This window comes from Oratosquilla oratoria, chromosome 9 (genome assembly GCF_046742065.1).
Source record: "Oratosquilla oratoria isolate Oo_2021 chromosome 9, ASM4674206v1, whole genome shotgun sequence".
Taxonomy (NCBI): Eukaryota; Metazoa; Arthropoda; class Malacostraca; order Stomatopoda; family Squillidae; genus Oratosquilla; species Oratosquilla oratoria.
Window position 1 is genome coordinate 11,746,238 of NC_134785.1, and position 16,832 is coordinate 11,763,069.

General features: G+C 40.3%; 2 protein-coding genes across 2 annotated transcripts; one reads left to right on the forward strand and one right to left on the reverse strand.

Annotated features, from left to right (window-relative positions):
• The first annotated feature begins 87 nt into the window (after positions 1-87).
• On the forward strand, positions 88-5,820 carry Spase12 (Signal peptidase complex subunit Spase12). Its single transcript, XM_076189968.1, has 4 exons — positions 88-222; positions 1,154-1,213; positions 4,699-4,785; positions 5,506-5,820. Exons 1-4 carry the CDS (start codon positions 190-192, stop codon positions 5,617-5,619), a joined length of 294 nt encoding a protein of 97 aa, XP_076046083.1. The 5' UTR covers positions 88-189; the 3' UTR covers positions 5,620-5,820.
• A 1,587-nt stretch (positions 5,821-7,407) lies between these two features.
• Positions 7,408-16,694, reverse strand: LOC143028191 (alpha-ketoglutarate-dependent dioxygenase alkB homolog 7, mitochondrial). The gene is made up of 4 exons (XM_076189967.1): positions 16,102-16,694; positions 12,557-12,730; positions 11,513-11,637; positions 7,408-8,095 (listed from the first exon to the last, which is right to left on the reverse strand). Exons 1-4 carry the CDS (start codon positions 16,570-16,572, stop codon positions 7,972-7,974), a joined length of 894 nt encoding a protein of 297 aa, XP_076046082.1. The 5' UTR covers positions 16,573-16,694; the 3' UTR covers positions 7,408-7,971.
• Positions 16,695-16,832: the final 138 nt, after the last annotated feature.

A 16,832-nucleotide genomic window follows, 5' to 3' on the forward strand; every position in this document is an offset into this window, starting at 1 on the left:
GTTATAAATAATGCTAACAGTTTGTGGTTAGTAATATAAGCAATGGCAATTTTATTAATTAAGATGCTAATTTTATTGTTTACACGAACGACAGCTACGTATAGCTGCAAATGTGCGGCTGTGCTATCACCTGAAGACGTGCGGAATTGAGATTGGCTGGTGGTCAGGGACAGATTTCTTTTTAAATTAATGGATACTGTCATGGGAATTCCGGTTCATATGGTATGTTAGTTTCATTTCGTTGGACTACATAATCTGCGAGTAAAGTACTTCTGTATGAGTGCTGAAATGGTAATTGTTTCAGATATACTGAATAATTGAATATACCCCTATTCTTGTGTTCAATCAAAAAGGTTTGCAAATATTGTGTAATGTTAGTACTTTAAGAAAAAGAAGAAAAAATATAAGAAGAAGTAGATGCACGGTAAATTGCCTTTGATATTTCTCGGATAGCAATGCACCGGGTTCTATCTATGGTACAGTTATTGAAATTCAGTTGATCTGAGAATTGAGGTCAGACTGAACTAGTCTAGTGACTAGTTTAACTAAAAGCAAATAATTTCAAGTATATAAATTCTGGAAGTTGGGTACATTATTATCTGTAAAACTCTGGGTTAGTAGGAATATATATTCAATGCTTTAGTTTATAATGATAATCAGAAGAGTATGCAGAAAGTAGAATATTCAATATTAATATAGCTACTAAAAATTCACTGAAACCTGTAATCTGTATCCTGAGGTTAGTCATCAGTTGCCCTACCTGAAAGGATTATTTGCACCATATGGTGCCCATACCCCAGAATGCAATTGCGGTAGATTAAGATGATGATATTGTAGAGATTGTCAATTTTTTCCTGTTGCTTTTCATCGAGTTGGTAAATTAAGATGATGATATTGTAGAGATTGTCAATTTTTTCCTGTTGCTTTTCATCAAGTTAGAATATTTACATAGTACTAAATACTAATGTCCTTATGGTGATAAGGATTGAATGTATAGTATTTACAAAATAGTGGTGATATCATCGGAACACTTATTCTGATCTAATGCAGTTATATAATTAAGCATATATATGATAGAAATATATTTCTCTCCTTATATTTAGCATTGTTAGCCATCATGGATTTATTTATTCATTTGTTGAATTGATTTCAGGATTATGAGGGCCAAAGGCTGGCAGAAAGACTGTTCCATATTATCATTCTTTCATTTGGGGTAAGTGTTTATAGTTGGCTTAATATATAATTTGATTTTATGGGATGACAATAATCATATATGTTAACATAATTATGTGAAAATAAAATTCAATGCACCAAGATATTAAGTTTATTGTATTTATGATGTAAGACAATATGTTGCATAGAATTTCATTGATTGGAACTCCTCAGCTTAATAAAAGAGGTGGGGGGGGAGTGAATTTGAAGAACGACCGAGGATAAGATGGATGGACGGGGTGAAGGGGGAATTGAGCAAGAGGGGAATGTCTGTTGAGGAAGGAAGGGAGAAGGCAGGAGATAGGGACGAGTGGAGAATGGCTGTGATACTGTTATGCAAAAAAAAGGAGGGATGTGGGTCAGGGGATGGTTATGTGAATGATATTTTGATGGAGCCCAAAGGGACTTCTCCCCCCCCCCCTCCTTTTATTTCATGAGGGGATTGAGAAGGGTCACTGATTAAGTGAAGTGCCCTTGCTTTAGATGTATTGTGTCATGCTACTTTACATCTGATCCATCCAAAGCAGTGGGCGGATTTCAGATGCAACCCATCATCCATGTGGAGCCAAGATGGGATGGGGGAAGAGGTGGTGGATGGGAGTGGAAGGGGTGGGAGTAGGTACATTCCTTTGGCTATCCCCCATATAAGGGGGAAAAAGCTCTTGGTATATGGATAGTTAATATCTTAATTAGCTAGAACAGACTGTTGATAGTCATAGTATATAGGATAATTAATCTCTGTCTACATACATCTTCTTCCCCTTTATTTATTTATTTGTTTACATACATCTTCGCCTTTATTCATTTATTTGATTTTTTCATTAAAATGTATATTAGTTATTATATGAATATACAAATATGATTACATATAAAATATATATATGAAATATTTATACCAGTAAAATTAATAAAAATAGAACATTAAAAATATATGTAATCAAAATTTATTATTGTTTAGTTATTATTATTTTTATTATCTCTAAAAGATATTTAAGGAACAGTCTAGGTTCATAAATTTTTTGGGTATTTAAGGTGCACTAAACTGTGATGTATACCGGTAATACCCGATTATAACATTTTGTATCCAAAATTATATTTCCATGTTCCCTAGTTATATTTATACTAGTGTATGCACATCACAAGGAAAATCACTACATGTGATTTTATATTCCAATTCTGTTACCATCTTGATTAGCTTTTTCCCCTGTACAAGGAAGGTAGCCAAAGGCATAAATCCACTCCAGTCCATTTCATCCCCACATACTCCTCTCCCATTCACCCCCCCCCTCTTCCCCTCTTTTTCTTGGCTCTTCTTGGATGAAGGGTCATCCCTGCATCTTGCCCACTGCCCTGGATCAGGAGCAGTGCATTAAGACATAGCACATCCAAAGCAAGGCTGCTTCATTTAATCAATAACCCCCCCACTCTTTCCCCTCATGCAGAAAAAGAGAAGACGGAAATCCCTTCGGGCTGCGTCAAAATATTCACACATACTCCCACACTCCCCCATCCACCCCATTACAGCATCATACACAACCATTCTCCACTCACCTCTGTCTTCTCCCTTCCTTTCTCAACAGGCATTCCCCTCTTTCCCAATGCTCCTTTTACCCCATCCATCCATCTCATCCGTGGTTGATACCTCATGTTCACTCCCTATACCTCTGCCTTCCACACCTTTTACTAATCTTTCCTCACTCATTCTTTCCATGTGTACAAACCATCCCAATACTCTTTCATCAAATCTGCTCTCCTTTCCTCCTCATTCTTTCCAGCCAAACCCCTACCATACTTCTCAGGCATTTCATCTCAAAACACATTTAAAAATTTTCCTCTTATGTTCCATGTTTCTGTCCAACACATAGCTGTTGGCACAATCACCCCTTCATACAATCTCCTCTTAGCATCTGTTCCCAAATGTATTTCTCGTTACACTTTTTAATTCCCCAAGGCATTTACTTGCTTCTCTCAATCTACATTCTATCTTCTCCACTCCTCCTTTTCCTGCAACATTTGCACCCAAGTATCTAAAACTGTCCACTTTCTCCAGTCTCTCTCCCTTAATACTCACTTCCAGTGTGCTGCCACTTTCTCCCCTTGTACATCTCATCACCATACTTTAACATACATACATATACCAAGGCTTTTTCCCCCTTACTAGGGAGGTAGCCAAAAAGGAAAAGGCATAAAATCATTCCATCCTTGAAAACACTCCACACCCCTCCACCCTCCCTCCCATCTTAGCACCTCCTAGATGACGGGTCATCCCTGCACCCTGTCCACTGCCCTGGGTCAGAAGCAGTGTCGCAAGACACAACACATCCACAGCAAGGCCGCTTCATTAAATCGGCGACCTCCCCTCTCCGTCCCCCCCATATAAAGGAGAGGACGGGGGAGAAATCCCTTCAGGCTGCGTCAAATTTGTCACACACACTACCTCACCCCCCATCCCCCTGTCCATTCCACCTCATGCATCACATCTTCCATATACAACCATTCTCCATTCACCCCTGTCTTCTGTCCTCTCCCGTCCTTCCTCAACAGACATTCCCATCTTCCCCAGAGCCCCCTTCACCCCATCCATCCATCTCATCCTAGGACGTCCCCTCATGTTCACTACTCTCCCATTCACCATACTTTTACCCACATTTATCTTCAACTTCCTTCTTTCGCACTTTCCCAAACTCCGTCACTAACTTCCTCAATCCCTCCTCTGATCCTGCTACAAGTGCAGTGTCATCAGCAAACAACAGCTGGTTTATCTCCCACTTTTCTTTAACCATTTCCAATCCCCGACCATCTTTGCATTTACCTCCCACACCACCCCATCCATGTATAAGGGGGTGGTATGAGAGGTAAATACAAAGGTAGTGGGTCAGGGATAGATGGTTAAAGAAAATGAAGAAAAGTGGGAAATGAGCCAGCTGTTGTTTGCCGACGACACTGCGCTTGTAGCAGGATCAGAGGAAGGATTGAGGAAGTTAGTGACAGTTTGGGAAGGTGTGCAAAAGAAGGGAGTTGAAGACATCATGATTGGAGGAAACTTACCACAAAGGTATTATTGTAGTACAGGCCAAACTGGAAAGTTCGTTTCATTTAGATAAACACCAAAGTAATATGGCGCAATACCTTGAACCCTATCATACAGCTAGCCTCATAGACTGAAAGGTTGCTGCCATATTTTCACATTGTTGAGCATCCTATATATATATATAGGATACTCGCTGGCCGTGTGGGTTAGAATGTTGCTATGTGGCAGAGTTGAGGTGATGACAGTTTGAACCCTGCTATCAGCGAGTTGGACCAAAGGCATAGTTCGTTAAATAAGATCCTCCAAAGTCTTCTCCAAGGGGAATCATCCCAGCCTTCTGATGTGGGGGAGTTTACACTAATCACCCTTATTGAAAATACTTCTTGTGGCAGGTTTATGTTATTGCTATTATGGTTCAAAACACTATAATCAGTAATGATTAATATGATTTTCAGGCAGCAGGATGGTTGTATGGCTATCACGTTCAAGATTTCTTCAAGACCATTCTTATGTTAGGTGGTGGCTCGGTCCTAGCCTGCTTAGTAAGTATGAGATGTCTGTCTAACTTTTTCATGCTCTTTTGTTCTCACTAAAACTCTTCCTAATGTGTATTACCTTTGCTCATTAGGAGGGTGTGCAACAGTATAGTATATACTATTGGAACTGTTCATCCATATTATGTTTATGACTGAGTGGGTTAGGGCGTCGTTACTTGCGGCAAAGGTCGAGGTGAGGGCGGTTTGAATCATGCCACCGGCGAAGTTGAAACAATGGCATGGTTTATTAAATTTCACGCCACAAAGCCCTCTGTGAGGGGTACCGTCCTAGCCTCCCAATAGGGGTGTGTGTGTGACATTAAACCTTAAACCATTACATACATGGGCATGGGTTTATGGGGTGGTTACATGGGGTTAGGGGGGAGTTTGTGATGTTAAATCATATCATCATCATCACATGGGGTTAAAGTGGCATGGCTCAGTGGTAGAATGCTTGCCTTGCAGTAAAGTGGTCTGGGTTCAAGCTTGGCTTACACCCACCAGTCAACTTGGGTGGGAATGAATACTAGCATCTGATAGGCAATCTAGGTGATGCAAAAAGAATTTACTCTACTGCATTATCTTAAGGTCTGGTGTTCATGTCTTCATACAAGACATGACTCTAACCTATCTAGTATTGGGCCAACTTTGACTTGCTTGTTTCCAAGTTTATTGTTGTATATAGTTTTACTTTATTATTTGTCTAATAATTGCTGCATATTGTAGGTAACTCTGCCTCCATGGCCTATCTATAGGCGGTCACCTCTCAAGTGGGTACCAGTACAGGAACAGCCATCAGCTCCAACAGAAACAGTGTCATCAAAGAAGAAGAAGAAATAAAGAATGACTAGTTTTTATTTTTGTCATTAATGGAAAGAGACCGTTAGGTTCTCTTTAGTTGGAGCAATTTTCATTCCCTACAATAACACCTTGTTTTGTGTAATAAAGTTTATGAATACTGCTTATTTTGTTACTTCACATCTTTAACATGTCTCTGGCAAGGCTTTCATTATACACTTTTAATAAAAAAAAATTACACAATCACAATATTTCATTTCCATAAACCCAATATTTTAAATGCAAGTAATTTTAACCTTTAATTACGGTCTAAACACTTGTGTAGTTCCATTCTTAGTACTCAAAATAATTCAAGGGATACGAGATCATATGAATAGCAATGTATTGTTACCAAAGCTACTTTAATGGAGGTCACCTTTATGCCATGTCCACACGGTCGAGCACTGTCCGCTGGGCACGAAGGCTTTGCTCGACACAGGGCAAACTATCAAACTGTCTGTTCCCGGCGCCATTTGCGGGCAGTGGATGGAGGGCTGACATCGCTGCCAAACCCACGAGGTGAGGTGCGAGGAAAGTTAGCAAACCCGCTCAGTACAGACCGAAGTTACCTTTACACCATGTCCGCACATAGTGCTAGTGTGTACTGGTCTCGACAAGACATGCTATTGGTGCTATGCTTTTCCTCATATTTGTCTCTTGCCTTTGTATATATGGCTCCACTTTCGAAAGGAGAACAGAAAAGCTGCTTATGTTCATTCTCATGTAATTGCAAAACAATTGTTCATTTTCATCCTGCAATTCACGAAGGATTGTCACTGAGCTTCCCGTTAAATCACATCTTTGTAACCACTCCCGGCACCAGAAATGTCTCCGTGATTTTTTTTTTTTTTTTTTTTTTTTTTTTTAGATAGCAATTATAATGCTGTAAAGTGCTACCTTCTTTCCAAGTATGGTGGGAACCATGGTTATTGTACCGCACTGAACCACTCCCTCCCAACCTCTGCTTGTGGCCAACTAACCTCCAACCACCATCGACAGCTGTGTGGACACTTCACGGGCAGAGTCTGCGGATTTCGCCCGGTAAGGGCAAAGTCTGCCAGGCACAGCTCGACCATGTGGACGCGGCATTAGAGACATGGAAAATAAGAGAGAAAGAGTAAACATGTCTGAGAAGAATGGGGTTACAGGGTTGGACAGAGTGAGAAATGAGGTGGTGAAGAGGAAAGTGGGTGGTGGAAAAGGAGATTGGAGATAGGGTTGAAGAGCATTGGGATGGTTTGGACATGTGGAAAGAAAGAATGACGAAAGATTAGTAAAAATTGTGGAAAGCAGAGGTGGATAGAGTGACTATGAGGGGTCAACTGAGGATGGATGGGGTAAAAGGGGTCTTGAGCAAGAGGGAATGTCTGTTGAAGGAAGGGAGAAGGCAAAAGATAGAGGTGAATGGAGAATGGCTGTGTATGGATGATACTGATACATGGAAGGAAGTGTGTGGGAGATAGAGAGTGATTATGTATGATATTTCTATCTATCCCCCCCCCCCCCATCTTAATATTTTTCTGCATGAGGGGGCGGTGGTCACCTATTAAATGAAGATACCTTGCTGCATTGCTTCTGACCCAGAGCAATAAGCGAGATGCAGGGATGACCCATCATTCAGGAGCCAAGATAGGGGTGGAATGGAATTATGCCTTTTGACTTTGACTACCTCCTTTGTAATAGGGAAAAAGCCCGTGGTATGTGAATGTACCTTTGTACAAGAAGTACATTCCTGATGATAGCCACACAAAGAAAACACAAATTTGGAAAGGTTTTTGAAAGAAAATGCTATTGCAGGGGATGACTACACTCAATTTACTTCACTTAATCAGTTCATTATACATACATATACCAACAGCTTTTTCCCCCTTACAAGGGAGGTAGCCAAAAAACAAAGGCATAAAATCCAATCCCACCCATTCCATCCCCACAATTCATTATATGGAAAAATAATTTTTAGTGTGAACAATTGATTCACTTTCCCACCTCACTTAAGTGGGAGATCGACAGTTCCAAGGAAATAGTCTAAGGCTGTCGGTTCAGTCTCCCAAGTTATTCAACGAAGAAATTTTGTATTAAAAAAAATAAAGATACATGAAAATGAGTTTCTAGGATCAGGGTAGACTGATAAGGGCACAAACCTTCAAGTTAATGGTGCTATACTATATATACAAGTGAGGACAACTAAATAGAAACGACCAAAAAATGTCACTTTATCACATTTCAGATGAATCAACAATGAAATTATGTACAACCATGATTTTTTCAAGATGTTGAAATTATAAATACAAATTTCTGTACTCATATTGTGATCAAATTAAGAATGAAAAATGTATTCCATTTCAATTATTTGAATTAATCTATAGGTCTATTACGACGTATCAAAGACACTCTTCTGCCTTTCTTGACTTTGAGATTGCCGAGGTACGAATCTTTCTCGCCCAGAACTTCATGTGTATAGTTATACCTGGATTCATCCCTGCAATGGAAAATTGTGGAATATCAAGGAAACTATTTATATATGTACTAAAAGGTCTATTTCCCCCAACAAAGGAGGAAGACATTTTAAAACATACACTCTACAAATATCCAACACTCATTCACTGCCCCTCCCATCTTGGTACCATGTAGATGAAGGGTCTTCCCTGTCACTTGCCACAACTTAGACGGGATAAGAAAAATATGAAATATAAATCATGTATACATACATATACCAAAGGATTTTTACCCCTTACAAGAGAGGTAGCCAAAGTCAAAAGCATAAATCCACTCGCACCCCTTTCGTCCCCAAATACTCCACTCCCATTCACCACCCTTCCCTCCCTCTTTTCTTGGCTCCTCCTGGATGATGGGTCATCCATGCATCTCGTCCACTGCCCTGGATCAGAAGCAATGCAGCAAGACAACACATTCACAGCATGGCTGTTTCATTTAATTGCCGACCCCACCTCTCTCCATGCTTCATTTAAATTTGTCTTAGTATTTATAATTAGATCCATAGCATGTACAGCAGAGCAGGCCTTCTTAGGGGGAGGTAAAGTAAGGACCATAATTAGGGTAGGGTTCTAAGAGGTAGATGTTGTGTTACTAGACTTTGACAAGGTAGATCATGGCATACTACTACATGAGATAAAACCCCTTGATATATCAGGAAATGCATCTGGATCCAATACTTTTTTACGGGTTGACACCAAACAGTAGGGGTGGATGTATACAAGTCACAAGAGACAGAGGTGGTTAGTGGGGTCCTGCAAGGATCTGTTCTGGGCCCACTGCTGTTCCTGTTGTACATGATGGACATCAGTGAGGAAGTAAGTGATTCCTTCCTCACAATGTTCACCGACAACATTAGCATGAGTCACCACGCCATCAGCATAGAAGTGCCCTGCCTCCAACAAGATCTGGAAGTGGTGTATGCTTGGGCAGCTACAAGCAAAATGTACTTCAATGAGGAAAAATTTGAAATGTTGAGGCAAGGACACAACCATGAAATAAAAGAGACAACAATGCTGTATGCAGAAGGGGGACAAGAAATCACAGCCACAACCCACGTCAAATGCCGGGGGAGGGGGGGTGACCTCAGTGAGGACTGCTCATTCCAGCACCACAGTAGAAACAGTTAAGAAAGTCAAGATGATGTCTGGCTGGGTGCTGAGAACCTTCACCAGCAGGGACCCAGAGAGACTGCTGACTCTATGGAAGGCCCATGTACAGCTGCACAGAAAACTATCGTTAGTAAATCACGCTAATCATTTTGACACAAAACAACGAAACTATTTGAGACAAGTTGAAGTCTCCATCAGAAATAAGATTATCATGTCATAGTGAATCCATATGAACTGCGGAACTATTATTCGATTCATATTCATTCAGAAGGAATTCGAACAATTCGAACCCCAGAAATACCAACCCTTCGGTATCATGAGGTTATGTTCATTAGCGGATGTTTCGACACCCCTACTAACGATAGTTTTCTGTGTAGCTGTACATCTGTTGCTGGATTATTGCATCCATTTATAGTCACCCCACAGGAGAGGAGACATACAACAGCTAAGAGGGAGTACAGAGGTCTTTCACTAGGAAAATTCAGGGCATGAAGGACCCCAGTTACTGGGACAGACTGCAAAAACTGGACCTGTACTCCCAGCAGTGCTGTAGAGACAGGGATTGGGCCATCTATATCTGGAAAGTCCTAGAGAGACTGGTGCCTGACCCAACAACCCAAGATTTACAACCCTACATGACAGGGAGAATGGGGCACTAATGCAAGAGACACAGCTTGCCATCTACAGCCCCGGAGAAGATCTTCAAATCGCTCCCAAAGGAGATAAGGGGCATGTCTGGGTGCACAGCAGAGAGGTTCCTGAGAACAGTACCACATAACCCCCTGTGCTAGGGTATACAGCCCAGTGTAGAACCTTCTACACAATACTCCAAGTGTCTCTACAAGAAAGAGAAACCAGGTTAGGCAGAAGCAGCAAATCACCATGGCTATGAAGTAGTGCTTCTAGACAGAAACAAGTAACAAGTAAGTAACAGACCACAGACATTGGGCGAGTCTGTTATAGTGTGAGGTTAGGGTCATGGTACTAAGTAATGAGATTCCTCAGCAGTCACTGCCAAGTAAATACGGCCAACATGCAAGAATGCACAGAGTTTTAAATATGAAAAGAGGAAAAAACAATGGGGGAGTCATAATCTGGCTTTAAGTATGCTGCATACAAGGAACAAAACTGTACACACACACACACACACACATAAATATATACATATCAAAAGGCTCTTTCCATATATAAAGGGAATGGCCAAGTCAAAGCATACACCCACCTTTCATCCATCCCAAACCAATTTTTGTCCCTTGTATCTTACCTCTTTGAGGATAAAAGCTCATTCCGACCTACTGCTTAGGTGAGACAATGCAGCAAGAGACCACACCTTCACAGCCCGACAGCCAAAGCTAGTTGACCCCCACTCAAGAATTTACACAAGAGACAAGAAGAAATCCATTCAAGGTGCATAAAAATGAGTCAGTATAATTATGCATGTCAAGCACATGGTATAGCCTTAGAAATAAGATGAGAATAATGTTATGTGGGAGCAAATTTGGTGAGGAAAGCTTGCTACAATATTTTTCATGGATATAATGGAAATGTTGAATGGACATAATTCTGGTCAAACATAAATACCATAAAAGTTCATGCTGTAATGTGAAAAGTATATAGATAAGGTCTAATCAACCAGTGGGGTAAAAGAAAAACAAGAGGACATGAAAAGAAACTCAAAAAGGATAGTTATAGAAAAGATCTGGGGGAAAAAAAAAATCCACACAGAATGGTGGAGGTCTGGAACAAATTAGACAAAACAATGGCATGTGCAAACACCATACAAGAATTTAAGAACAAACTAGATGCTGAAAGATACAAAGATGGGTCACTATGAGCATAGCTTCCCTTCCTGTATAATACAGCTAGGTAAATACACATTCCACTCCCATCCACCATCCTTGTTACCCTATCTTAGCTCCTCATGGATGAAAAGTCATCCCTGTCTCCTGTCCACTGCCCAGGTCAGAAGCAGTGCAGCAAGATACAGTATATTCACAGCAAGGCCACTTCACTTAATTGGTGACCCCCCCCCCTCTGTCACCTCATGTGGAAAATAGAGAAGAGGAGGAGAAATCCCTTCAGGCTGCATCAAAGTATAATCCAATCACAGTCATTCTCTACTCGCCCCTATCTCCTACCTTCTCCCTTCCTTGTTCAACAGTCATTCCCCTCTTGCCCAAAGACCCTTTCACCTCATCCATTAACCAACCAAAATGAACCAATGATAAAACAAGTTTTCCCAAATGAGACAATAAATTTTCAATTATCAAAAGCATAATCAATATACATACCTCATGATGTACAGTGTTTTCCTTCTGAGGAGAACATCTACAATTTGGTTTTTCTCTTTATCATGCACCAACCTCATCACAGCATCACTAAGCAAACACAGCCCACTTATTATATTTCCACAGAACTGCAATATATGAAAATCTAGTTAAAAAGTGATGGAAGTATAGTTACATAAGCACATGTAAATTATTTACTTCTGTAAGAGTAAATAAACTTTGTTACAGCTTTGAATATCCACTATCTCTAGGACCAATAGTGGGCAGGATATTGTCTCCAAAGCTCTATCAATATCCTCACCTCCAAAATGCATGCTCTCTTTATGTTCCCTCTAAGCTCTCAATTCATCTTTCACAATTTTTCCACCACTGATGACCCGTGACTTTTCCCCTCCTTTTCCTAGGTGATGATATAAAAACAGTCCCACATCTGTAAAACACAGCTAAATGTTTCTTTCCAGTGAGATCTATGGGAAAGAACAAGGCCCACTACATGCTGCCATGGAGCCATGAGTTTCCAGTCAGAGAAACAATAGATAGTTCATTCAATCATAACCTTTAATCTCCTTTCTCCATTCTTGAGGCAGCTTTATCTTATCTTCTTCCACTACAGGTAGTTCTTAATTTACACATCTATTTTATGCAAACTTGCATAACTGATCAAATAATTATTCTATTTGAATTATGTGGTTTGTTTGAATTAACAACGACAGCAATCTGTATGTTTACTATAAATATTAAGATGTGTTCTATAGTCTAAGTACAATTAGTGCTACTACTACATTACATATATTCGTGGATAGAATTTTTCAATTGTTCTTGATTTAGTATCATAAATGACACTTCTACTGGAAAAAAAAAAATAGTTTGATGTTGTGGACACTGGTACATTTCTGCTCCCCCTACCCCCAATTTAATTTAATCAATTTTTTTTTTTATTTACACAATGCCTCATGGTCCCTATATATAATCAACTGCCATTACTATTCAAAATGCCATATTATCCTATATAATGTCCAAAAGGAGATGGAAAACACTAGTACCCACTCTAACACTATCAATGTGAGGTTTGATAACTCCTCCCTCAGCTAGGTCCAGTACATGTACAAGGGGCATGACAGAGGATGGCTCAGGGAAAGCAGCATCTCTTAAGCGGGTAATAATAGCAGATGATGCCTTTCCCCATTTGGACCTCTCAACTTCACGGTATCCATGGATAGCCTGCAATATCAGAATGGAATACATTAACCAAGAGACTTTTGTTTAGTAAAAGAGTATATTTCACTTTATGATCATCCCTTGCTGGGTAAATATTTTTTTATCCTTTTTATGTACATCAAAAATAGGTAATTAATAAATAAATACAATTTATTGGCAGCATGAATATACTGTAATCAGAACAGATTAAAATCAAAGCTGGCAAAGATATTTCAAACAGATACTTGAACCAATAACCACTTTCATACTTTGATATTAATCAATAAGATTAAATAATAAATGTATGTATATCCCAATACTTTAACCCCTTCGCTCTGGGCCAAAATCTCGCAGGCAGCATTAGCTGCCAGACGTGCGATGTTGCGTCACAATACTCGCATTATAAAAAATAAAGTTACCGCTGTATTGCTTGTTCTCTTTCACCCGTGAATTTTGATAACCATAGAAAATATGATGAAGCCAATTTACAGAATATGGGGGCCATGCAGGTACAACTACAATATATATAATCAAGACGCCGACATCAGCATCCTCACGTACCCACTTGCTCCTCATGACGCCTACGTAGGCGTCATCGTATCGAAGGGGTTAAAGGAATAAGAATTCCTGTACAGTACTCATTAAGCAGATTCTGGATTTAATGAACATTTTCTGCCATTCTAAGTTTCAAAATCAATCTTTTTGAGATCCTGGCTAGTCTGGAAGGTAATGCTTTTAACAATTTCCTGAGAAAAACAGGCTCACCACTTTTTACATCAAGTGACCACTAAGTGATGCCATGGTTCTGGTTGGTTAGTAAGTTCAGACTCTGAAGCACCTCTTACTTTGAAGTGTGACCATTTGGAATACCCAAAAAATGATCAAAGCAAAGCAAGCTAATTCATTAGCTTGCAGGACCCACACTTTTGCACCCATCACTGGTTCCACAACCAGCTCATGTACAAGATGTAACTATTTTCTATGGGGTAGCAACAAAGTCTCAAGGCAAAACTTATGTTGTCCTCTATTATTTAGTACAGAATATGATTTTCCTCCACACTCTTTAGGATACCTAATATAACAATGGCTGTTTCATAGATGTGATCTCCCCATACCTGGCTGCATAAGTTTTATGCATGTAATTGGTTAAGGACTTTAGCAACATCACTACAGACCAAAGTCAACTTCTACTATCCTACCTTTCCGCTACTTTCCTTAAATTTCCCCTATACCACCTCTGTGACTATCTTCTTTTTTAACCAAATTCTATACTTCACCAAACTATCTAAACAATTAACTCAACAGAAAAATTACTTGCAAAAGAAGTAAGAATTGTATTGGTATATCTATCTGGGTCACCACAGGGTATTAAAACAGTATCAATACTGAATCAGCCTGGCAATAGACTCCAATTGTTCCAGATGTATCCACTATACAGAAGACGGAGCACATCTTACTATATTGCCATACATTTCCCTCATCCTGGCAGCTACACAGAATCACTGAGTGACAGGTTGAACCATGGCTGTGGCTAGCTTCCTTGATGCCCTTGGTCTCCTCTGAGAGAGAACAAGCCACAAGGTCAAGGCTCAAACTCAAAGGCAACAGATTAATCTCTTTAGCTAATTTTCATCCCAAAGAATAGAAGTGCTGGTTATTGATAATGAAATACATATTGAAAATAATCTTTTATAACAGTGGATGACCTAGCTCAGATTTTATGAGGATTTCTCATATCATATATTATATCCTCTAAAGTTATCCTTTCCCTAGTATGCTCATATATCTTTCTTCTATAGTATAAAACCTAGTACCACCTATAACTCATGAGACCTGAAATAAACACAAAAGAATGCAATTATCAGAATGCATAAACTCTTGCCCAGGGACCTTTAGTCCACCCTGACCCTGTTCAGTGTATTAATTAGTAGTATAAGACTTACACCTCCCACAGACAGAAAGGCACTGTGGGAGGTTATGCAGATATATGGGATAGGAGGAAAGCTTCTGGGAGCTGTCAAGAGTTCTTATAAGAGTAGTAGAGCTTGTGTCAGGATTAGAAATGGAGAGAGTGAGTGGTTTGAGGTAAAGGTGGGATTTCGTCAAGGATGCGTTATGTCGCCCTGGCTGTTCAACTTATACACGGATGGGGTAGTGCGAGAGGTAAATGCAAGGGTAGTGGGTCAGGGATTGGAGATGGTTAAAGAAAATGGAGAAAAGTGGGAGGTGAGCCAGCTGTTGTTTGCGGACGACACTGCGCTTGTGGCAGGATTGGAGGAGGGATTGAGGAAGTTGGTGACAGAGTTTGGGAGAGTATATGATAGAAGAAAGCTAAAGATAAATGTGCGTGAAAGTAAGGTGATGAGATGTACAAGGGGTGAAAGTGGCAGTAGACTGGAAGTGAGCATTAAGGGAGAGCGACTGGAGGAAGTGGATAGTTTTAGATACTTGGGTGCAAATGTGGCAGGAAAAGGTGGAGTGAAGGTGGAGGTAGAATGTAGATTGAGAGAAGCGAGTAAATGCCTTGGTGGATTGAAGAGTGTAATGAGGAATAGACATTTGGGAATGGATACTAAGAGGAGACTATATGAAGGAGTGATTGTGCCAACAGCACTGTATGGGGCAGAAACATGGAACATAAGAGAGGAAGAGAGAAGGAGTTTGAATGTGTTTGAGATGAGGTGTCCGAGAAGTATGATGGGGGTTACTAGGCTAGATAGAGTGAGAAATGAGGAGGTGAGGAGGAGAACGGGGGTGGAAAGGGAGTTGGGAGATAGGGTTGATGAAAGAGTATTAGGATGGTTTGGAAACATGGAAAGAATGAGTGAAGAAAGACTAGTAAAAGAGGTGTGGAAGGCAGATGTGGAGGGAGTGAACATGAGGGGACGTCCTAGGATGAGGTGGATGGATGGGGTGAAGGGGGCTTTGGGGAAGAGGGGAATGTCTGTTGAGGAAGGATGGGAGAGGACAGAAGACAGGGGTGAATGGAGAATGGTTGTATATGGATGATGTTGTGATGCATGAGGTGGAATGGGCGGGGGGATGGGGGGTGAGGTAGTATGTGTGAGCAAAATTTGACGCAGCCCGAAGGGATTTCTCCCTGTCTTCTCTTTTTATGCATGGGGGGGACGGAGAGGGGGGGGGGTCCCCGATTTAATGAAGCAGCCTTGCTGTGGATGTGCTGTGTCTTGTGACACTGCTTCTGACCCAGGGCAGTGGACAAGGTGCAGGGACGACCCGTCATCTGGGAGGTGCTAAGATAAGAGGGAGGGTGGAGGGGTGTGGAGTGTATTCAGGGATGGAATGGGTGGGAATGATTTTATGCCTTTTTCTTTTTGGCTACCTCCCTTGTAGGGGGGAAAAAGCCTTGGTTACTATGTATGTATAAGACTTACATCATCCCAGTGATCAAATTCATAGCGTAGTCTCTTGATATGTGGTTCAATTTCTTTCATTAGTATATCTTCCTCTTCTTCACTAATGAAATTTTCTATGGTAGTAAAACTTTTTTTTATTTCTTTTCGAGTATTTTCTGTGCACTCTGGATGATAAAAGACAAGAGAGTTGGCATCATGTATATTTCCTATCACATTACCTCCACCCGGAGCTGTTAAATTAGCGAGTTTCCGCATAATAAGAATTCCAGATCCATTGCAATATCTAACACCAATCTGGTTGCACATATTCCTATCTTTAAGTACTTGCACTCGTTTAAGATTTTCATTGGCGATCGTAGACCTATGGCTATGACCTCTATACCCCTTGCCAAGGCACAAGAAGTTTGAACAAAATTTGTTTATGGCAGTCTTTGATTTAGTATGACGTGCTAATTCTCGTAATGTCCAGACATAAGATGATGCTTGCATTGCAACTTTTGTTAATTCAACTGCAATTTAATATGTAAAATTTACAAGAAATTGGACGTAGCCCGCAACTACGGAAGGAACTGATACATGTTGAGCGAAATGTAAACAAACGGCACTTTTGTGGCCGATGACGAGAGCACTTGGCAAAAATTTAATATCATTCTGTTGATGTACACCAACAAATATAAAGCCAGTCATATTATTGAATCCAAAGTTGACCTAAACAAAGAATTGTTATTTCTAGTAGGCCTGTATCAGGC